Consider the following 23573-nt stretch of genomic DNA (forward strand, 5'->3'; position numbering starts at 1 on the left):
TACGCTTCCCTCGACTCGACGATTTGTAACCTACGACATACTAACGACACATTTCTCTCCCTTTCTTCCTTCTCTCTTGTCTTTTCGACTGACCTTCATTCAATTCTACCAACAAGAAATACTCGCACTCATTTACACCGAAGGACGCTCGTTAGACATTCTTTCATCAATTTTTTCAGAATATTGAATTTTTCCTTTCGTTGAAGATTATTGATAGAAACTCGTGGAACTTTTGGAAATTCTTAGAAACTTGATAGTGTTCATTAATGAGGCTTCAGAAACGTGAGATCTTGTAATTAATTCTATTGGTGGTGATGAGTATTCTTGGAAGTGACTTGTCTCGGAAATTTTTCAGTAATTTCATTATATCAATTACGTATTTCGGGTAATTTTTAGCAGTTTCATTGTTAAATCAATTTGCAACGAAAACAGTGTCTGAAAAAATAACTGAAATACCGTAACGACTTATCAAAAATCAAATATTTACAGCGGAATGAAATGTACGAATTAGGTATATTGATTTCTCGGAAGTGAAACGAGCAAACAAAACAGCTACGAAACACATCGTACTAGTCCAGCTTAACGAGGTTTATAAATACACCACTAATGACAAAATTTCAGGAAAAACAAATTATATAATACTTGGCAAGCGACGATACGTAATACGATACCGTAATTATTGATAAGAGAGTACATAGTAATACGGTAGTACCAACGCTCGATTCGCTGCAATAATTTTTCAAAATCTTTAGTAATAATAATTATTATAACCTTTTCTACTAATAGTAAAAATAATTAACAGTTAAGCTGAAATTGACCCGATTTCGTAGCTTCAACGGAACCATGCGCTGTGTTATCAATGTGCAATAAACGGGAGTAATGGTAAGTGTGAAATAAAAATGAAAAGTGTTGATGTACTTTCTACGTAAGTGTCGATAGAGTGGTTTACACGAGGTCATCATTCCCATCGCTAACTCACACGCAGCCACGTGTGTTGCGTATAGAGGCGCGAGGACAACCTGCAGATGCATGAATGACTCGAAATGACGTGTGTTCATTGAGCGCCGCTTGGCGTGCCGACTTGCTGCTCTCGGTTGCTCCCAGCAAGGACACGACATATTTTCTGACTCGTATTAGCAAAAGATTTGAACCGACTATTTACATATCTTAATAATACAGAAGAAAATATTGCGATTTAACATTTCGGACAAATGTGAATAATTACGCCGCGTTTACATTGCAATAATAATTATTCGGTATTCGATAGTTCCACCTTTGAAATTTAAACATTCCACCTTGGAAAATGAATAGAATATTGATGCTTCGTGGCAATGATCATCGGTGCTTTTCAGAAGATTCAAGTAAATTGAAATACGATTAATTATCATTTGATAATTTGATCGAACAAGTAGTTTGTTTGAATCTTTCGATAGCTATAACGAGCAGTATCGATGACTGTGGCGAGCGAGTGGTATCGACGCGAGGATGGCTTCAGGAGAGGGTAGAAGGGAAGAGGAAAGGTAGTTGGAGGAAATGAGCGCGCACACTTACGCTTACTCGCACACGTGAGCGTGTAGTAAACGCGTGCAGAGGCGAGCACATCGGTAAACCGATTAAACGACTTACATAAGTCCCGGTTCGACCAGCCACGTCCAAGACGCCTATGTATTAGCTGCCCCAGAAAGTTCATGCGGTTTTACAACGTTACAAACATCTATACATTTTATATAACATTTTAATACCTTTTCTTAGAGTCAGACAGACGATAGAGGTTGAATTGCAAACGCGCGTGTAAATCTAAGAAGCATTGAAAAATTTTACGAGAAATTTTCCAAAGAAAGATAAATTTTATCGTAGAAGGAGCAACTGAGGAGTTGACGATTGCAAAGGAATTATCTAAGCGTTTCGAACTTGTTTCTCCTTCTACTGTGTAACAAGTTGAGCGCACAGACCATTTCCTGTGCGCCGCTACAAAACGACGACACAGAGAAGCTTCGTCTCAGAGTTCGTTCGTTAATTAGATTTCAAACTGACCGATCTGGCCGACGCGGAGGAAGCGGAACAGTTATATCTACCATTACGAAGTTAATGAGACATCCTATCTTCCCGTGGAGTTTTAACCGTTTCAGTGCCACGAAGCATTGCTCTCGTTTCCTATCGAAAACTAGATGCCAGATCCTATTCACTTTCCTTACCGAGGGTTGCCATACGAAACGTTAAAAGAAACAAAAATATATGAAAAATTGTCACGAGTTACCGTGTGTCTTGTATCAAAAAGTTAACAAATCTTTCCTCGAAAACAGGAAAGAATGGTATTTGCTAATCAATCTTCATTAGACCCTCTTGACATTTCAACAAAAACAAAAACAGGAAGAAGGTTAAACGCTGATACACTCTATGTGCAAGCATCTTTCCTCTTTTTTCTTTTTTCTTTTTCTTTTTATTGTGAAACTTGTATAGTCTTTATTTTCGATCGCGATAATTCACTCGATTATCTTATACAAAGTGGGTACATATACAAAACACATGAGGCTCTCGTATATCATTTCCATTTTTCTTTTTCTTCTAATGTTATGGCATTCTACCTTTTTTGCATCCACCACACTCACACACAGAAGACACACTATTTCTCTCGTTCATTCGTTATCCTTCTTCTGTTCACTTATCTACACCTACTAACTCTTTCTGTCCCTCTTTCTGCTTCTTCCTACTCGCGCGATGAAACCGGAAACACGTCGGAAACTTTATGCGAGACACGCTTCTGATTCCACGAATCGATCGTGAATACCTGCCTTCACTCTTTGCTTTTATAACTAATAACGATTAAATCCCTGCTTCGTAATTATCGTTGTTTTATATTTTCTTCTGTTACACCATGCGATATGGTGCTGTAATTGTAATTAGTCAGATTACGATGGCTTCATTTTTCAATCTAAAACTTTCTTTTATCTTTCTTTCCTCGATGCATTCGCTGTCTTTAGAATGATATTCTAAACATGTTTGCCTGAAACCAAAAACGTAGAAAAAAAGAATTATCTTCGCGTGAAATTAGCCGGAAGAAGAGAAAGAGAGAAGACGGAAGTCCCTTTTGTCGTTTAAACAGCTACCGCCTCTTGTTCGTCTAACCATCTCTATGTACAGGGTGTTAAAAATATTTTTCCTCCTCCACAGAAATTTGCAAAAAACTGAAGGTTAAAATTAATTTTTTAATTTTATTTTCAACTCTTGGACGGTGGATGTTGGGTCATTCAACGACCAATGATTAAGTTTGCGATTATAGTAAAGTGTTAATTTAACGATTGATTTTACTTTTCGCAAAACTAATGACTATTACTGTTTGAACACCCTGTACAGGAGGTACGGGACGAAACTCGTTGACTCGTCTCGACGGTTCGTTCAGGGATCGAAGAGTGGCCGGAAACTAGGAAACGCTGAGCACTTCCTTTCGCTCAGCGTATCCAATGTAGCTATTGAGTTGTGGATCATTGGTCGTAATAAAATTAATTCGCAAGGCCCCTCTTTTTCCTTCTCTGTTATGCTAATTTCTGGATATTCAGCCCGAGACACTGCGACGTTTCTATGGAGATAAACCAGAGCGGATATATTTTATTTTTTATCTTCTTTCATAAGACCTTTTGCGTTCAAGTTTGAAATGGATTTTCTTTTTTTAAAACAATACAAACATCGGTGTTAGAGATAAGATATATGAGAGTACAGCGGATTAAAAAATATACGCAAAAGATCTTATCCCTTTTTTTTTCATTAATCTCCTTTTCCGTTTTCGAAAATATGTACTTGGATTCGTGGAACACTTACGCACTATCGAACTGTTTATCGCGATATATATTTCGCCGGTCGCAATTCCATCTTTCTAAGACACGGCTAACGGTATTTGACTGTACACATCAAACGATTCAGCTATTCGATATTCAGTTTCTCCTGTTTTACGTGCTCGTTAAGGTGTCAGGCATAAACTCGATGGTTAAGTACAGCGAAGCTCTTGTGAATCGTTTGCCTTTATGGGAATCTTCAGTTATATAGGGCATTTCAAAATAAGTGCCGTTCGAATTAACCATACCAAACCATTATTCATTTTTCATAAAAAATACAAATGCTAAAATATTCTATATCGTATGCGATTTTCTGACGTTTTTATGGGAATCTATGAAAATCGTTAAATGAAACATAGAAATGGGTATCTAAGGTAAAAGGAACCGAGTTGTAGTTTAGATGTTATTTCAAAACGAGCCACTTATCTTTTAGGGGAGGAGCTGAAGCTATCACACGGGTTCTATTAAAAATAAATTTTAACGTTGATCAACGTTGGAACAACAATTGCACTAGATTCCTCTATCCTTCAATTTATTACGCGTTATCGAGTTCAATTAAACCCACGAATTAAACTGTTTGCACCACAAGAGGAGATTCCAATTCAAAAGAATTTAAATTGTGCAAAAGGTTTGACAAAAAGAATTCTCAGTCTCGTTTTGTTATCGCTTAACCATTTCGCTACGGCTATTTTCTCCCGATAAATGGTAAGAACGTAAGTAAAATAATTTTATCAATCGTGCGTGTATCATTTTAAATGTTTCCATTGCACAAGCGAGAAACTTTATAGCGAAACGGTTAAACACGGTTGAAAAATAATTTGTTTTTCTTTCGAGGAAAACCACCGCTCGTACAAGGATATCGCGTTGAAAAGGATCACAGGGATCGAAGCAAGGCGTGCGACGACTTTTTCTTTTTTTCTTTTTTCTTTTAGCGGATATCAATGACAACGACTGAAAGATCAAAAAGTTGGGCATATATTACAAATTGATTGAACGATCGACAACGATCAGATTCGATGAGGTTGGTGAGTTTACTGATCGCAGGTCTCGCCTCGATCGCCAGACACTCGAGCCGCCGATTTACTCTCAATACTTCCATCGTGTCTAGCAACTCCTAGAGTATCTGGAACAGTTTCTTCAATTCCACCATCAACTGCCAGTCTGTTTTCACCAAATCGTCTCTAAAGTACTCTTTGCACGCGTCTATACTCTGTCTGCTTATCTGTAACAAAAAATTTAATTTAAATCCACATACGGATGACGTGGCAACCGACTTTCCTTTAAATCTGAAATGTGAAACGAGCGTTTATAAAGGCAAAAGAGTTCGCGATTGAAAGCGAAGAAAATTGTGAACGCGCCAAAAAGCACGTATCTAGTAAAACCGTATTAATCGTTGTCAGCTTAGTCTACGAATAATTTCCTTGAATCGGTTTTCGCGAGGACGGGAGCATGCTCGCGCACACGGTCCATTCACTAACGTAACGCTTTACAACTGTTTCCGCCCCCCACTCCCGGCCGGAAGTCCCGTTTCATTCATGGATCGGTCACAATGGTGGTTTTACGCGGCTATTGAGGACGCCTGCCTCCCGCCACGCCCCTGTTACTCCCCCCCACCTCCCGCATACCTCTCTATCCATCGTACAACCTTGTCTCGCTTCTATACTCTCTACCATTCATACTCGTACTCTTTCTTTCGCACTCTTTCTCACTCGCGTACGCACTCTACGCACGCACGATGCGCACGCACCTCTCCTTCCCCTCTTCTTCTATCTTTTCTTTCTTTCATAAGTGTCCTATGTTTTCGTAGTCACCTCTTTATCTCTTTCTCTCGCTTTTGTCGTTTTTCACACTTTGATATTATTATGTTGGTCACTGCTGACTAAACATTCGAACGTGTGTGTAATTAATTTGAAACTCTAATTATTAACGATACGAATAGCTGATTTTTTAATTTAATTTGGAAATTTGATAATTTGGGTGTATCAGAATTTTCCATCAATATCAAGAAATTGAAGAAGCTGAGAGAAGGAAGCAGGGGAGAGGTCGAAATGATCGGTCCACAAATCATCGTGGGAACAAGGTGATTCCGGGGAATCGATTCTACGAAGCAAACGGTAACGACGACTTCCGCTCGCCTTGGCAGCACACAAAGATACCGGAGCTAGAACAGCCTGTGTACTCGCGGTATACGGATACTCGAATGCACGCGTGCATAACCGGAAAAAAGCAGATAGAGCAAGATGAAAGAAGAATAGTTGACACGTTGTTGAACATGGAATTCTTGTACAACGATCACCTTCAGTTTTTCTTCAAATCTTTTTCCAACACTTTTGTGGATTTTATTTAATATCAAGTATTAAAGGAAACTTATGCAATGTAAAATTATTCATAATTTAATATTTTTAATAATATGGATGATAGCGTCGTCGAAAAATATGCTTTAAATCAATCGATGTAGCAAAAGTGAAAAAGGAGAGGAAATAATGATTAAAGATAGAAAAAGAAGAAGAAGGCAAGGAGTAGGAGGAAGTGGTGGCGGTGGAGGAGGAAGAATGGAATGGAAGTTCTGCGAAGGCCGGAAGTCGACGTTGGACGCCTGATCGCTGCCGGATGTGCATCTTCCTTTTTCGACCAAAGTCTCGCATACTAATAAGGATCGTTTCCGTCTCGCTTCTGATTTTGATGAAATTGCAAAGCCATGCGAATCGACCACAGCGAACAACCGAGAGTGGGGCAAAGAAGTAAGAAAAAAGATGAAGGAAAAAGCATACTCGATTCTCTAGCGGAATTTCATCAACGACCCAGACCACCTGTCGATCGAATTCCTTCGAAGCAGCTGCCTTTTAAAACCTTCTCTCATATAATCGCTTACTCTTTCATTATTTGTAATATTTTGCAATACTGATTACGGGAACTTACCTTGCTAACGATGAAATCTTTCTCGTCGAAGTGACGACCGTACATCTTGGGTGCCTCTCCGGGTATCGGTTCAATCTTCACGCAAACTTCCTGACCCTTTCTCGCCGATTCCACAGTCTTGTGATCGTACTCTATGCTCGTGACCATGCCCAGATCTATAAACTGCAAAATCAAAATAGACGAGGTATTAATTCAATCTTAATCGTTGAACGTTCTTTTTATTTTCTATCCACGATCGGCGGTGTGTCTCGTCGCGTGGGTATAACTCCGCCTATGCATTCCTTCTGCGACCGGAAGTCGAGAGAAAACCGAGTACCTGAGCATTGCGCGTCGTCAGGGCCGACTCGGACGTAGGTAACGTTTTTCGACGTGAATGCCGGCGAGAATCGGTGGATCGAGTAGGCAGATACGCGGCTACGTAGGTTGCTGGATGTTGTAGGACGACGTCTACAGGGTGGTAAAAAAAAGAAAAGAATACTCGTAGCTAGTCGTGGATATTTCATATACACTCTGTGTTGAAAGTTGTCTAATTAATTCAACAACTACTGAAAGTCTTGAACTATCCAAGCACTAAAAATATTCGGACCAATTCCTTCTAACGATGATTTACACCCTGTATATTGGCGCACAGCGAAAGGGTTAATTATTCATAATTGCACAAACTATTTTTCATTTCTATGAAATGATAAGCGGCAATCTACGCGTGTCTCCGAGCAAAGTTGCGTCCGGGTTTGTCGCCCACATGACGCTCTTGCAGCTGCAGGTGTGTTACAGCAATAACACGATTCTAAACGTGCCTGAGCTTTCTTGTTTCTACAGGTTGTCCCGATAATTTTGAATGCCGCAATCCGTGTTAATTAGTACGGGAAGCGAATATATATTTTTAAGTCGCCACTTTAGTCGCGCGTCCTTTTCCGGACGGGAAGAGTGACGTTAATCACCGGATATATCGGGCGACAAACGTCGGTATTAATCAGTGGTGTACCGAGTATCTGGTATCCACGTATCGCTACACGATACACAACCAGCACCGAGATAATGAGAAGAAAAGAGAGAACAAGACGGTGCAGAATGGTTGGCTTGAAAGGTTGGAAATAATTCTTAGAAGCGTTTCAACAACCTGCCTGGAAATGGACGGAAACAGAATTTTCACGACGAAATATACCTGTTGTACATTGCTTTGTATCATTTTGAAATTATAAATTTTCATTACTCTTTTCAGAAGTACACGTGCAATTAGATGTATATGGTGTGAAACGCGTGGTGGAAGAGTGTCGAAAATCGGACGATCTCAACACCATAAAAGTAACGAGGGACAGAGGCAGAGGAATAATATGGGAGACGAGAAAACGTTCGAGGGGACGAACCGAGAGAGGCTCGTGGTTCGTTTCGAGCCGACCACCAACTCGTGTGTGGGCATATTGCTCTTTTGGCGTGGGTTTCGAAATACATGGTCGGTCATTGTCCATCGATCGACACCCGTGCTTCTGCTTCGAGGCTATGCCTTCCTTGCTTTCGCCAAATTCCTTTTATAGTGTTCAAATGTAACGCTAGATTCCTTCGGAAGGGCTATCGAAGCTTTCGTGATTCAATTTTTTCTTTTCTGTTTCGATTCAATTTCACGTTTCTTAATATAAAATACCAAGAAGGTTAAGGAAGGATCGCGTGTGTCTGTATTTCTGTTTTCATTCCTTCGCCGTCGGTACACGTAGTAGTAGGCGTCTCGCAGCCTGATTCTCTTGTTTACGGTCGCCAAGAAACGTGCCACGACACGGTGTTCCCCGCGACACCCAATTTCAAAGCGGGCATTCTGAATGAGTCTAAGTTTAGTATAAAGCGGCGTCAAGCCAACCAGCCACACTCTCTTTCACTCTTTCTCACCGTAATAACTCAGAATCGTCAGATTCTCAAACGAACTACACTCTCTCTCTCTTACTCGACGAATTATGGAACTCGCGTCAATTACAGAGGAAATGTTAGAAATTGCTCTGAAACACCGTAAGGTTTGAAGAAAATTTCTAATTTAAAATAGCACGAAATTACGTTGAAAATGTACTTCATTCAGACAGATTTCCATGGAACAGGGAAGAAAGGAGGAGGATTGGAAAGCAGAGCAAAGAGAGAAAGAGGGGTCGGTGTTGGCATTACTCGGAGGCAGACGCGACGCAGTGAACGCGTGAGACGGGAACCGGAAGTCTATTTTCGTTAGACGCACCGATTTAGAAAGCTTTATAGTTTGTACGAGCCTGAACGGCTAACAGCGAACCGTCGTCGGTGTGGCTTTGCTGCTTTGACTCCACGCGCAAATTCAGATTTCTGCGACCTTTTCTCACTATTTCGCTTCTCCATCTTTCGCGTGTACGCGCCTCGAGTATTTTCAAACCTACGTGAAATACCAGCTCGCCTAGAAACACGTACACTTACTGAACTATTCGAAAGTACTTGTCTACAATTTTAATTATAATTAACCGTGCGATACTGTTACGAAGACTCGGCCCCTCGATGAATTTTGCATCGAGAATAACGAGGAGATAAATTTTATGTCGTAAAACTGTAAGGATCCAAATTAAATATCTGGTGGAGAATATTCTTTCGCGTGAAAAAAAAAAAAAAACAAGCACACCGGCTAATATTAGAGAAAAGGTCAAACTCTAAAGAAGGACGTGTGTAAACGATGAAGATGCCGCCCCCGTCTGAGGAGGAATGTGAAAAAATAAAAAAAGAGGAGAAGAGTATAGAAGGTAGAGAGACACAAGAGACACAAGAGACAGGAAAGGGTGACGAGACAGAGGAGGGTTGAGGGTGAAAACGAGGATACGTGGGACACGGCGTATCTACGTTTAGAGCGTCTACCGAGTGATAAACGACCGGAAGGAAGCCAGAGGCGTTTCCACGAAAGTTACAGGCAAGCCGGAAGGCCGAAAGACGGGATGTGGTTGGTGAGTAAGTGGTGTCGATGCGTTGGTGTTGGTATATCCTCTCTCTTTCTCTCTCTCTATCGTGTTTCTCTAAGTAGGCAGCTGGTTAACGTTGCTATCGTAGAGAAGTAAGGGGGAAAAAAGAGAAACAGCTTGGGAAAGTGAGAAGCAAGAGGAAGAGAAATAAAGAGGGCGAAAGAACCGACTGGGAGGAGAAAAAGAAAGAGAGACGTAGTTGGCCGGATGTCGAGTTTCCAATGTCGAGTAGATCATTTTACCCGGGCTCGCGATTAATTTTGCCAACGACGAATACCGACGATTATCGCCGCGTCGACGAATATCCACGTCCCATTCAAAAGAATCGAATATGCTTGCCAGGCTATATTTTTCATCACCATTGACCCGTCCGAAAACAGGGGATTTAACCCTTCTACCCTTCGTTAGTGTAACCAGATAGGAGCTAGGGTGGGTTTGGCCACCGCAAAACGAAGGTCGACCTCCCCCCACACCTCGCAAGGATTAATCGCTAATGTCTCTATTCTCGTCGATCAAAGCAGTCGGTTGAAATACCATATACGGTTGTTAGATAGCGTTCAAACAATGTAACAAGTTTCGCGTTCCGTTCGCGTGCTCGTTAATTAGCTTCCCCTGCTCGGCCAATCCGCTCGGACGTGTTAATTTTCAACCCGTAACCAGTAAACTTACAAATGCAGAAGAAAAAGCAGAAGAGCGTACGAGGTGTTTAACTTTAAATAATAATGACAGTGATTCTCTATTCCGGAGTGCAACTGTACTGTTTCTAGCGTACCGATGCAACGATGCATCAAAATGCATTCACTCGAATTTCGTGCTATGAAATTTTTCTTATCTATTCTTAAATGTTTAAGAGATACAAGTTGCTATTGTTGGCTTGTACACCCTGTATATGTAGTAGAGGATCGAGAGGAAGAAGCGAGAGGGGAGAGGAAAGAGGAAGAACGTTACGAGCGGCCTTCCGCCGGAAAGGGACTCACACACCACGGAGTTTCTAGTTCCTGTCACTCGCCACGGGAATATAATTCGTGGCGGTTCGAAAAATCTCCTTCGCGTTTCCTTGATATAATTATCGTCGAACGTCGAACCAACCGAGCCGACCGGAAGTTGCGTTTAAATTCGTAACGCCGTTCCGCTAATTATGTTTCGGACGTTCTCGTTATTAACACATTACACTCCGTTATTGTTTCATTAATCTCTTAACGTATGCTTCTTTCCTTTTATGGAAATTTAGACGTAGAATATTTTATTTTATTTTTTTTTTTTAATTTCAAACGAAGTCATTTACATTTTTAATCAAAAATTTATTTTTTTTTAATCAAAGATTAATTATTCTACTAGAGTGGCATATTTCCATATTTTCCATATAGATTTCTTAATGAACTAACAATAAGGAAAATTGATTGAAAGATTATAATTTTATATTTAAAATAATTTTCAGCGCCTGGCAAGAGTAGCTTTGAACGATCGCTAGGAAAAGATGAATAGAGACAAGACGAAGAGAAGGAATGGCGGAACGGCAAGAAAACGGCAGGCTAAAAGAATCCGCCGGATTTCCGCTCGACGTTAAAGCGCCTATCGAGGCCGTTGCGCAACGCGCGTGCACGCCCGATAACGACAGAACCCGTGGAAATGCCTTCTGCTAGCATTCACAGATTTTATCTTTGAAAACCGATCGATTTTTCCTTCTCTCTTTCTCTCATCGATTTTACCAAAAATTCTTGATACTAATTCGATCGATGATCTAATGATAAAATAAAAGATAAAAATCGTACAGCGAATCCCTCTCACTTGCTGTAACGCATAAAACTAAGATTCGCGAGATGCTTGCTGAATCACGTACAAAGTGTCCCCTTTCTTTTACACCAGCTTCAAAACGTCTGCCTTTACGATTCGCGAATGCACATCCATTCGAAACTAGATCTATACATCACGGAACTGACCTGAGCCAACTAGCTTTCGTGATATCCGACATCCGGTCGGGATCATCGTTTCTCAATAAAAGAACTGTCGCGACAGATGCACGTCGATTCAATTCATCCGCGTATTTATGCATTCATCGCGTTGCGTAAAAATGTTCAAATCCGTTCGGAAAAAGAATCTATGTTCTACTTCAAGATATTTTCGAAACGAAGAAGATTTCATTTATAGACAGAGAGCTCAAGCTGTGAAGTTCGAGAAGTGTTCTTAGCATACTTAAGATTCTTCGATAAATTGAAAACATCCAACCGGATGGAAATAGAATCCGAAGTCGAACATTAAAATTTATAGAAAAAAAAAAATGAAAAGTGTGAATCGTTGTTCGACGGCGATGATAAAAATAGCATCGGACACTTTCTACCGGAGGAATTTCAGTTGAATTTAACGAAAGGCCAAAATGCAACGAAGAAGCAGGGTTGGGCCGAAAGAAATAAGTACATACATATATATGTATATATACGTATAAGTTTCGTTGGTGTCGACGCGTGGGCCAGAAAACGTGGTCGGAGCTGCTTTCTACGCGCGGGCGAGAAATGCTTGTTGCACACGCAGCCGTGCACCACGGGGATTGCTTGAAACGCGGCCGATACAAATTTTATGCGTTACTATCACCCACATACGACCCGATATTATTGAATCAAATAATTTATACCAAAGTTGTCCGCGTTCAAAATCTAACCACGTCCAATTCGTTTTTCTTTTATAACATCTCATGAATCGTTCATCTTTTTACCAAATAGCAAACATGAAAAGAAGGATAGAAATAGAAGAGAAGATTGGAGTTTGACAAACTAATTGAATGCTGTCGAGTTTCTATTGAATACAGCATAAAACGATCACGGTGAAGAACACTTATGCTCGTATAAATCAAGCTGTTCCCACGCGTGAAAATCTGAAACGATGTTACGCAAAGAGGCTGTTTCGCTCTGGCTCTCCTCTATTCGGAGGCGAAACCCTCCCCGTTCGGTTTGCCTAGTAAATCATTTGGTGGCGTGAGCGTGTGGGTGGTGTTTCACGGGAATATACCTGGAATTTTTGTTTACCGGGAATTTGCAGGCTGCTAATGGCATCGCGACGCCCACGAGACATCGAGGCTAGGCAACCTGTACCGGTATCGCGTGCTACCGCGTAAGGCGAGGCAGCTAAAGGAACTGGCTACCCACCAGCTTTTCCCTCCTACGAGAAAGACAAGGAAACCAATCGAGTCGACCCGACCAACCAGCCAGCCGGAGGCTACGATCCCTTCGAATTCGCGAAGCTACCAGCTGAACACGTCAATCATTCCAGCCTTTTATCGTCTATTAAATCCAGACTGTTCAAAGACTCGTCGACAGTGTTGCATTAACACTTGCCACCGGCACGGTTCGAATAGCTACGCGAACATTTTCTTCGATTTCTCTACCCTTCGATCCTGCCTGTGTAATTACGGTGATATTAACTATTAGATGTATCATTTTGAAAAGGTAATCCAAATTATAGTCTCGGTATACAATTTAGAGTGATTTATGCATACGGTTGTTTGATCGGAGCAATCGATCTACCAACTGGATCGACGTATTTCTCTCGAACGAGTTCACCTACGCGCGGTTAACCAACGGAGCCCCTTAAGGATTCGACTCGAATTCGCTAGTAATCGTATTCAAAGATGAGAAGGGAAAAAGAGACACGTTGATACCGTGACGAGACTGTAAATTGATTCTCGATCCAACATTTGGTTTTCTTTTTTTTTCGCGATGCAATTACGCTAGACGACAGAACTTCTTTTCAATTTATATTCCTGCTGAGTACACCCGCGTGCAACGATAGCTTTTCTCTTGGTTAAGAGAAAGCTTAGGGGAGGAGCCTCCCATCATTCGCATGGCTTCGGGCGAGTTCGGCTCGCGTCGGCGGTGATGGGAGTGTCCTCTTACGCTTCCCCTCAATCGCCTGTTATGCGCGTGGGTGTACCGTATACCCGCGATTGGAAATTTAGAAATAAAAGGACGAGTACTCACGTCTTTACTGGGCACACAAATTGGTGTTCCTTCTTTGACGATTCCAGCCTCGACCATTACACCCATGACGATTGGATCTCGAGAATTGTAGATGTGCTAAGACAAAAATACATCCACTTTCTTAGTTACTTCGAATTTGATAGTACACATATTCATATTTGCTTTGGCAATGTCGATTCCACTTCCGTTCCGATGATACGTACCTGTGGTAATATACGAAGTTTACAGGGAAACACGGCGATATGCTTGTTTTCGTTCCGTTTACGTTGCTTCAGCTCCTCTCTATAAGCGGTAAACTTGTCGAAGAGGTGGTAAATGATGTCTGCCTGGAAGATCTTCACTCCGAGCGAATCGGCTAATTCTTGTGCGTCTCTTTCGATCTTCACATCAAATGCTAGGATCGTAGCGTATCTGTTTAAAAGATTTTTATTAAATATACTATTCGACCATTAAGCAATTGCTTTAGGCCAGGGGTGGGCGATTGTTTTGGCTCGGGGGCCACTTTGTGGAAGCGGAGGTTAACGGAGGATCGCACCTTTTCATTAGTTAACTTTGCATTTTAGAAAGGTATAAATTGTACCATAAAAATCAATAAATATAAATTCAATAAAATAGTGGCAATTTTATATTCAATTTATTTAAATACGAGACGAATTTTCGGTCGCGCACGGGAATATACTTACTGACTGTCGTGTTCCAACATGATAGAAGCTTTCATAACGTCCTTTTTGACAACAGGACCGATACGAATTCCAGCGTACTGCAAGAAAGAAAGAAAGAATAATTAGAAACTCGTCGTTAAATCTTGATAAATCATTTGCTCGGTACTCTCGAAGAAAACCACTATCCTATTGTGAACTCGACACACTAATTCAGCAGCCAGATTGGTAGCCGTGCACGTACGCATTTTGTCGTTAATAGGCGATTTCCGACGATGAATATACAGGACGGGTCAAAATGATTGCACGCCAAGAGGAATCTGCACGATAAACAATTTTTATGAAACAATCTGTACGTAGTCCACGACGAATACCTCTCGATTCGCAACGTTGTTCCGTACTTGGAAGGGACATAAAAAATATTCGAGTAAAACATAAACCACTGTCACTGCACCATAAATACAGTGGAAGGCTGAGCGTGTATTCTGTTTGGACTCAAAAATAACTAGTGACGCATGCTGTCCGGATTCGGCTGGTACCAGACGCGACACATAGAAATAAACATTATGCACTTACAAAGAAGCCGGCATCGTAGACTCGAATCGTGATAAGTACCTTGAATTTTCAATTAAATTCCTTGATTCCCTAATTGGAGTTAACGCGTTAGAAAGAGATATCGTTATGAATGATCCTTTATGCTTGACGGGTAACAGAGCAAACCTGGTGAAATCCATGACCTTTACGTAATGAATGAACTGTCGGCGATGAATAAAGAGGGAAAAGGAGAGAAAAAACGAGAGCCAATTAGAAGGCACTACCGGCTCGATAAATGAGCCTACTCACCGAAACACCGACAGCTAGTCATGTTTCATTGATGAGCAGTGAATTGTAATACCATCCGTTGGAATAAGGTAAAAGGACCGAGAGACGAGTGGGAGAATGAATGAAAAAGAGAGAGAGAAATGAAAAAGGTGTAGCGTGGGAGGTGGTCAATGAGAATGAGAGATGAAAGGTGGGGAATGCAATTAATGACGCGTCAAATATCAACGTGTTTTAGAGGACGAAGCCGATCTAAAAATACGCCAAAATTAAGCAAACGTAGTGAAATTTTTCTGAAATAAATATGGAAAAAGTGTATGAAAATGATTTGCCAAAATAGACACGTTCGAATGGAACAGATGCTGAAAAAAGGAAGGAAAACGGGGAAATAGAAAAGAAGAAGAAGAAAAAGGGAACGGGATAAAAGAAGGAAGGTAGAGGAGAAAGTGGAGGGAAAGAGACACAGTGTTCACGGAGAAAAGACGGACGACAGATGTTGCCAGCGAAAGAAATGCTGGTACAAAACGGGAGGAAGTCGAGAGGAAGAGAGAAACAGAGGGGTCTGAAGGAGAAAGAGGGACGCTTCCGGCATTAAAAACCGGCCGGCAGGGCACGGATCCTCTTCAGCCTCTCGTCGTAACTGCGGAACGTTTCCCGAACAAGGAAACTCTAATTTATTAAGCTTACGCCTCTGTTAAAAAGTGATTTCCGCTTTTCAAATCATTTCAAATTTCTTTAGAATTTAACTTAATTTCTGCTTTAGATCACACGCTTTAAAACGACACGATTTATAAGAAAATGAAAAATAATTCGCATAGAACTTTAATCGTGTACTATACTGTTTGCCCGTGGCTGGCAATAAAGCGGATTGATTCCGCTAGAGATTCGCGAGCGCGAATAATTACTGGTTCGACACGGTGTTTGCGATTCGTATAATATAAATAGCATCAAAGAATTTTTCCACTTTCGTATAATTACACCGCGTACCGTGTTAGGTAGTAGAGAAACGAAATTCGATAATCATCTATCCGCGTGAAACAAAATGTAAGAAACCGGGAGAACGGTTGCTCGCTAATTGAAATTCCCTTGCACACCGTACCTGTTGTGTGCGAATTCAATGTACCCTCAACCGCGAGAACTTTCTCGACATTATCATAATTGGTTTCTAATTACATCGAAGGGGTTCGATATCCGGTTCGTCGGTTGATTACAATTTTAAATTCCGACCAAATTACTCCATTAAGACGGTAAAGTTCAACGAATTACAGACCGACGACGCACCGTGTCAAACATTATTTATATCTCTTCACGATTACGAGGGACAGAATCAAAAATGGAACAGCACTGTACCAACACGTTGACAGGGAGGAACAAAATGCTATCGTTAATCAGTTTCCGTCAAGATTTCGCGATTGTCGGTCAACGTCGTTTATTTCTTTTTTTTTTTTCTTTTTATTCAACCACTAATCCTTCGACCGGCTTCTCTCCTCGTCAAAACGTGTACGTGTACATGACGTTTAACAGAAGATGCCTGTTCGTTCGCCAAAGATTCAAATGTGGCGGTCCGGAAAATGGAACCACCGCTTTGAAATCGTTTCTATCTTGCAAACGAAATCACCGAGAGGAAAATGGTAAAGGATTTTTCTGTTTCTTTTACCACGAATAACTCGTTGGATAGTTTTGCTGATGCGCATCATCTTTGAGACAGCCTGTATATGTATATCGTAGGATGCCGGCACACAACCGACAGAGCGTGCACTCGCGTGTCCGCGCTCCGCATATCCGCTCCCATGTCCCGGTATAGCTGCTTCTATGCCGCGGTTAAAAACAATGCGAGGAAACGAGCCATCTTTTCCTGCTGCTGCAGAAGAGGAGCGCGAACTGCACCTCCGCTCGTCACGATTCACGATACAACGGAGCCGACATGTTACGACAAAATCTTCCCCCCTCCCCCAAAAAAAACCATTAAACGCTCGTAATTTCAGATGATTTACTTTGATTTAACAGAGCGGCTTTTCCGATCGTTTGTTTTTCCTCAAAGATTCTAGACGTTCGAGGACTTAAAACGTTAATTTGTACGTGACGAGTATGAGAAAAGGAGGCGGGTTAATTATTAATCGAGCCGCGTGGCCAGGGCTCGTTCCAAGAAGAATAGCGCGTGTCCCGGTTAAACTATTTATTCCGATCCTGCTCGTCTAAACAGGACGAGGACAGGAAGACGCTCGGCAAGAATCTTCAATTTGCCAACACCGTCATAATCGAGCGGATATGCGTACGTATGCGCTCGAAGCTGAAGCGAAGCAACTCGCTTCGTAAATACTAAACGTTCGCGTTCGCGATATTTACGCGATAACGACAATTATTCGTTGTTTACTATGAACGAATGTCAATATGTTTCTATTTTCTGGAGAGCTGCATAAAAATCTGAAAATTTTTTTTCGATACGAGTAATAATCGTGAAGAAATCACAAACGAGTCATTTTATTCGAGGAAAATCGAACAGGAAATAAATTGAATCGAAGGAAATCGTTTAAACATCGCGCATTCGTTCGATCGTACGAAATCGAAGCATCGATATTAACGATGTCCGCGAGTGGAAAGATAATCGAATCGATCAGGGGATAGCGGCCGGTGCACGATATTCGTGTCTCATCTGTGGCGCAACACGGCTGCCTTTACGGACCGACACAGGGTTACGATTCCCAGTCGTGTACGTCCGCCCGTTCGTCGATCCGTCCGTCCACCCACGGTGCTTTTGCTCCGAGTGTGGGCAGTTTCCTGTATGTTGATCACGTATTCCTTCTTCCAGCCCACACGCGTCCGTGTGTCTCCTCTGTGTTGGCAGAAGAGAGGGACTTCTCGGAGAATCTCTATGCTGCGTGAGTTTAGCCCGCCAGCCCGACTCTCGTCGAAAAGAAAAGAGAAGAGAGCGAAGGAAGAAAGAGCGGGACAAACGGTGTGTTGTGCCCCTTGTCATTCTTTCTACCCTCCCCCCGTGTCTTCTTCTATCTCTTTCGACTCCCTCCTGCGTGCCATATGTAAAAGCATACCCGCCGGTACCCGCCGGTACCCGCATTGCCCGTCGAGTGACGGACCCGCCGTACTTGCGGCTCGCTGCGTGCGTGTGTCGCGTATGCCAGCGATAAAACCTGACGTCACGAGCCACGTGATCGTACGATACGAGTAGGGGTAGCCCATTCATAATCCGAGGAAGGACAGGCTTAAGGCCGTTTCGGACGTTACCTCGAACCGAACCGTCGAGTAGCTACTCATCCTCTTCTTTTACTCTCTTTCCTTTTCTTTTATACTTTATCGTGCGAACGTCGATGCACCGCTGCCAGAGAGCTACGAACCGAACAATGCCGACCGAACGGATACTCTATCCGTCAACTGGATAACGCACGTGTTCACGTCGGTCGAGCAAATATTTTTATTACAATATTACATTATGCGTTATTCTAGACTCTATGTGACAATCAGTCGTTGGAAAATTTGACTACGCCCAAATTAGGCAGTGATTGGTTTCGCCAGACACTGACCTACCTCTTCTATGAATCAGTTTTACGTAACGATTTACGTTGCAAAAGATACATCTACCTTGTCTGAATGTGCATTGACAGTCAGTTTTCTGTTTCGGTGAGGAAAAATCAAGTAACATACGGGACACCTTATATAGAAGGGTATAAGGCGTGCTCACGGATGCACAACAGGGCTGATAGCACGATGGATCACAACTACAAGCACCGTATGCGACCAATGAGTCGTATCCTGCTAAACTGTTAAGAAGGAAGTAGTTCGTTGCTGATGTTCTCTCTTTCTCTCTCACGCACACACATACACACGCTCACTAACTCCCTTTCTCTCTCGTCCCTCTCACTGCTAGTCTTTTTTCACTCTTACTACCTCTCCGTCTGCTTCACTGTCTATCTTTTCTGTTGGTTACGTTTCACTCGCTATTTTATAACTCTATCTACGAAGAAAGGTATCGACGAAACGGATAACGCGAAACGAATAGTACGATATTCAATTAAACTGTCTATACACTATGAAACATATTGTATAATTGTTACGGAGTAGACACAAAAGACTTACCGGTATTTTGCTGCTTTTCAGGAAGTCCAGCAACGCTTCGAGTGCACCTAAAGTTGATGCTTGCACGTAAACCCCTCGTTCTGCGAGTCGAATATTCCTGAGGGCGGAGGATAATTCTTTCGCAATTTCTTCTTTCAATACCTCCACCTCGTCCGGTTTTTGAGCCACTTGGAGATTCAATCCTATTCAGAAATCACGAAACTGTGTAATTTACTATCTTGTTGTGCAGCTGATATACATGAAGAAATAAATTGCCCACCTGCAATTGCTTTCTCTAAATCTTTCGCAGCGATTTTCACTCCTTGGGCAGCTCTGATTTCACGATATTCAATATAGGCATTCTGAAAGAAATGTGCGAATCGAAGATTGTAGAAGATTTCTATGACGATAATGTCGATTATTTTTTCTTACTTTAACTCTCAATTCTTTCAACGGTTGTGGCATAAGAAGAGAACGTATCTGAGTCACTATAGGACCATCGGTGCCAGCTACTATCATCGTGTCACCTTCTCTCAACATTCCATTGACTAGAATACAATCTATTGTAGTTCCAAGACCTGGTAATGCTTTCACTTCTAAAACTGTCGCTTGAAGCTCTTCGCTGTACATGAGTCTCTTAGCTAGTGGACCCTGACAAGCATCGACTATCAACGACAACAGATTACCCATACCCTCACCTGTAGGAAAAATATACTTTTTTCTCATATTCTAAAACATTAAAACGAAATCAATATAATATACCGACTTACCCGTAATCGCACTAGTAGGTACAAGGGAAACGTAAGTTTTAGGATCTGGATTTTCATAAAATAACGCAGCATTCAGGCCTTGTTCGGCAAACTGTACAATCACATCTTTCGAACGTTTCTCAAATTCTCGCTGCGTATTTATAGCTTGAGTCTTTACGATATCTTGAACATCCTTCCGACTCATAGTTTGCCAATCGTATAATCTAAAAAATTTCATATCTTAATGATTAATAGCGCAATGTACATATTTCACTCGAGACATAATGATTTATAGTATTTTACCTATCGATTTTATTTAAAGCTACGATGAAAGGACATTTCTTCTGCTTTAGCAAATTAATACTCTCGATGGTTTGCGGTTCTAAACCATGCATAATGTCTACTACTAATATCGCTATATCACAAAGAGATGATCCTCGGTTTCTTAAGTTACTGAAAGATTCGTGCCCAGGAGTATCTATAATCAACAGTCCAGGTATTTTAAATTTCTTGTCAGCGTACTAAAAAAACATATATCGTTAAACGTTATTAAATGTTTTTAAACGGAGAACAATTATAAGTATAAACATAACTTACCCCTTTGACATGTTTCGTTGATTCTCGAATGGCATCGATCGGTACGTTTGTTGCACCAATTTGTTGAGTAATACCGCCCGCTTCACCGTCCTGTACATTCGTTCTTCTTAATTTGTCAAGAATCTTTGTTTTTCCGGTATCGACGTGACCTAAAACGCATACCACCGAGGCTCTGAGATTATCTAACGATTTTTTCTTTTCCGCTTCTATCCTTCGAAGCTGTATTCGTTCCCTAATTCTTTCCTTCTTCTTTGCCGCGTCCGATACTTTGTCTTCTACTCCACTATCGTCTTCACTTTCATCTGATTCCGATTCGCTACCGGTTTCACTCTCCGATTCACTTTCGGAGGATTCTTTTCTGGTTTGTGCTTGTTTTGCTTTACCAAGTGGAAGAATAGTTCCTTTAATCTTATTAGGAGTTTTTGGTGCCTCGTCCGATTTATCTGTTAAATTATCGTATATTAAAAAACGTTTTTTTAAATAAATATTTTATACTTTATGCACTTTAATACCTTCTTCTTGCTCATCGTCGCTACTTTCCGCGTCCCATGAATCTTTAACATCGTCTTTCTTTTCTTCGGATTCTTTGGATTGTTGATCTACAATTTCTACCTCGACTCTGTCCGTATCTGTTATGCCTTCTTCCGTTTTCTCATCATCTTTCTCGTCGATGCTCACCTGTTGTTTCATCTTATTTGGTCTTATACGAGTCCCTAAAACAATACGCTGTTACGTATCGGAATATGTTTCCATAAACCAGATTTACTTACCTGCTCTAGGTTTCTTTTCTCCTACATCCGGTAATTCTAAACCTTGAGCCTTAAGCGCATTAATCATAGCTTGCGCTCTCGCCCTATCTTGTTTCTGTTTGGTTGTTAAAAGCTTTCCTTCTGCTTTTAATCGTTCCTTTCGTTGTTTTTCTTTCAATTTTTTCTTTTCCTTACGCTCCTGTTCAAGCCTAACTTGTTCCAAACGAGCTTGTTCTCTCAGTTCCTCTTGTTTTATTCTTTCCTCTTCCTCCTTTTTTAATCTTTCCTCTTCTTCCTTTAATTTCTTTAAGGCCTCTTGCATTGCAGCAATAGTTTTCTTCCCAGGACCTTTGCCTATTGCACATATCTAATTATACTAAATGTAGAGATAAATTAATGTTATATCCTAATAATTACAAATCGTATTAATTTAATATATTGGAAAAAAGAATGATAAAGCTGTTTGCTACCTTTATCTTTTTCCTTCTCTTTTATCTCATCTTTCACTGCCTTCTTTTTCTTCTTTTTCCCCTCTTCACCCTCAACAGATACAGCAGCATCTACTGCTTCCTTTGCTTCTGGCACTTTTGCTGATGGTTCTTTCTTAGTTTGCTTTTCAGGTGCAACTTCATTCTTTTCTTCTTCATTTTCGGTCTTCTTAGTAACTTCCTGTTACAATTAAATTAAGCATATTAAATTGTAATATTTATATTAAACGCAAAAGGAAAAAAAGTGTTCAGTTACATACTACTTTCTTTTGGGCAAGCTTCTTCTGTTTTTCTCTTTCTTTCTTTTCTTTTTTCTTCTGTGCTGCAGTTTTTACAGTACTCATTTCCATCTCATCATCAATATCTTCATCTTCAAGAAGTATACCACTCTTCAATTCTTGTTTAATTTCAAAAATGTCCCCCTTATCCTTCTTCTTATCCTTTTTTCCTTTTTTCTTTTTCTCCTCATCCTCAGGTTTTTGTTCAACTGGTGCAACAGTTTCCTCTTCCTTCTTTTGTCCAGTGTATTCCAATTCCAATTCAGCCAAGACCTTTTCAATATCTTCATCACTATCATTGCGCTTTCTTCTGGCTAATTATAGACAATTAATTACACATCAGATTAAATATCCAATATCTTTATTTTATAGTAAATTTATACAGCATTAATATTATTACAAACTCATTAAATTATTGAAATATATATAAACTATTCCTATATTATTGCATATATATATATATATATAAGAATTAAAAAACTTACAATAATATTACAAACTATTTTATTTAAATTATATTTCAGTGCTAATAAATTATATACAAATCACTTAAACAAATCAGGAAATTACCCTACATTATTGATGGTATTTGTAACTTTCACCTTCTACACTATAACTTAACTTTCACCTTCTACAAGTTTTTATTTATAAAACATTTAATTGATAGAATATTCGAAGGATGAATTAAATTATTTATTAAATATTTATATTCGAGAAAAGATCACGTTATCTAATACCATGCTGAAGTTATGAAATATGAGTTGTAAAACTGAAGTATTACGAGAATTTAAAAATATTATTGAACATTTTTTAACTTTTGATAGCTTTAAAATAACGCAGACAAACTAAAGTTTAAACTATCAAAGCATAGACATTGTAAAACTACCAAAAGTACATTATTATCCTTTCCGTATGTAACGTAAAGCGGTTAAGTTGAGGTTAAGTTAAAGCAGACGACATTTCTTAAACGGGTAGGAAACTCCAAAACTTCAATAAAAACCTAGACTAATACACAGATTTGAAAGGTTATCATTTTGTTCTTATTTGATGACACATTTATGGAAAATACACCGCTATTTTCTTACCTTTCTTGCCTTTCTTCGGCTGAGATTCCTGCATCTTGATCTACTTTTAAGATTTTCTCTGTACACGTCCACAATTTTTTTAGAGCTTTACTTATAAAATTGTCTTTACAAAAAGACTCAATTGCACATTCAAATACCTACAGGAGAACTTGAAATGATTACAAATAACTCATGAGATCACCCAAACCTCTACCTGCACCTTTAACCCGGCCTGCACGACTATGTGCATTACTAAACCATGTATTATTGCAATTGTTTAAGATACACACCGCATGAAAATTAAGAATAATTTCTAATGTACGATAAATTAATATTTATATATAAGAGAATAAACTATCTCTGCTATAAAAAAATACTCATTTATATAGTTTTTCTCTTTTTACCATTAAAGTTCTTAACAAATT

The 23573-nt window shown here is 40.3% G+C and overlaps 1 protein-coding gene across 1 annotated transcript; it reads right to left on the reverse strand.

Moving 5' to 3' along the window:
- Positions 1 to 4735: 4735 nt before the first annotated feature.
- Positions 4736 to 23413, reverse strand: eIF5B (eukaryotic translation initiation factor 5B). Its single transcript, XM_034331173.2, has 16 exons — positions 23170 to 23413; positions 22067 to 22398; positions 21789 to 21987; positions 21340 to 21672; positions 21082 to 21282; positions 20570 to 21012; positions 20276 to 20493; positions 19994 to 20196; positions 19656 to 19921; positions 19504 to 19585; positions 19245 to 19426; positions 14358 to 14434; positions 13878 to 14085; positions 13675 to 13770; positions 6750 to 6911; positions 4736 to 5052 (listed from the first exon to the last, which is right to left on the reverse strand). The coding sequence occupies exons 1-16, from the start codon at positions 23201 to 23203 to the stop codon at positions 4945 to 4947; spliced, it is 3144 nt and encodes a 1047-aa protein (XP_034187064.2). The 5' UTR covers positions 23204 to 23413; the 3' UTR covers positions 4736 to 4944.
- Between the last annotated feature and the right edge of the window lie 160 nt (positions 23414 to 23573).

Source organism: Osmia lignaria, chromosome 14, assembly GCF_051020975.1.
Source record: "Osmia lignaria lignaria isolate PbOS001 chromosome 14, iyOsmLign1, whole genome shotgun sequence".
Classification (NCBI taxonomy): domain Eukaryota; kingdom Metazoa; phylum Arthropoda; class Insecta; order Hymenoptera; family Megachilidae; genus Osmia; species Osmia lignaria.

Bases quoted from the DNA above. Each gene is read 5' to 3' on its own strand.
- eIF5B (XM_034331173.2), bottom strand. From the start codon at position 23,203: ATGCAGGAATCTCAGCCGAAGAAAGGCAAGAAAG. The intron at 19,586-19,655 runs GTAAGAAAAAAT...CATTTCTTTCAG, and splicing joins TGAAAGAATTGAGAGTTAAA to AATGCCTATATTGAATATCG. The intron at 14,435-19,244 runs GTAAGTCTTTTG...TCTTTCTTGCAG, and splicing joins TGAAAAGCAGCAAAATACCG to TACGCTGGAATTCGTATCGG.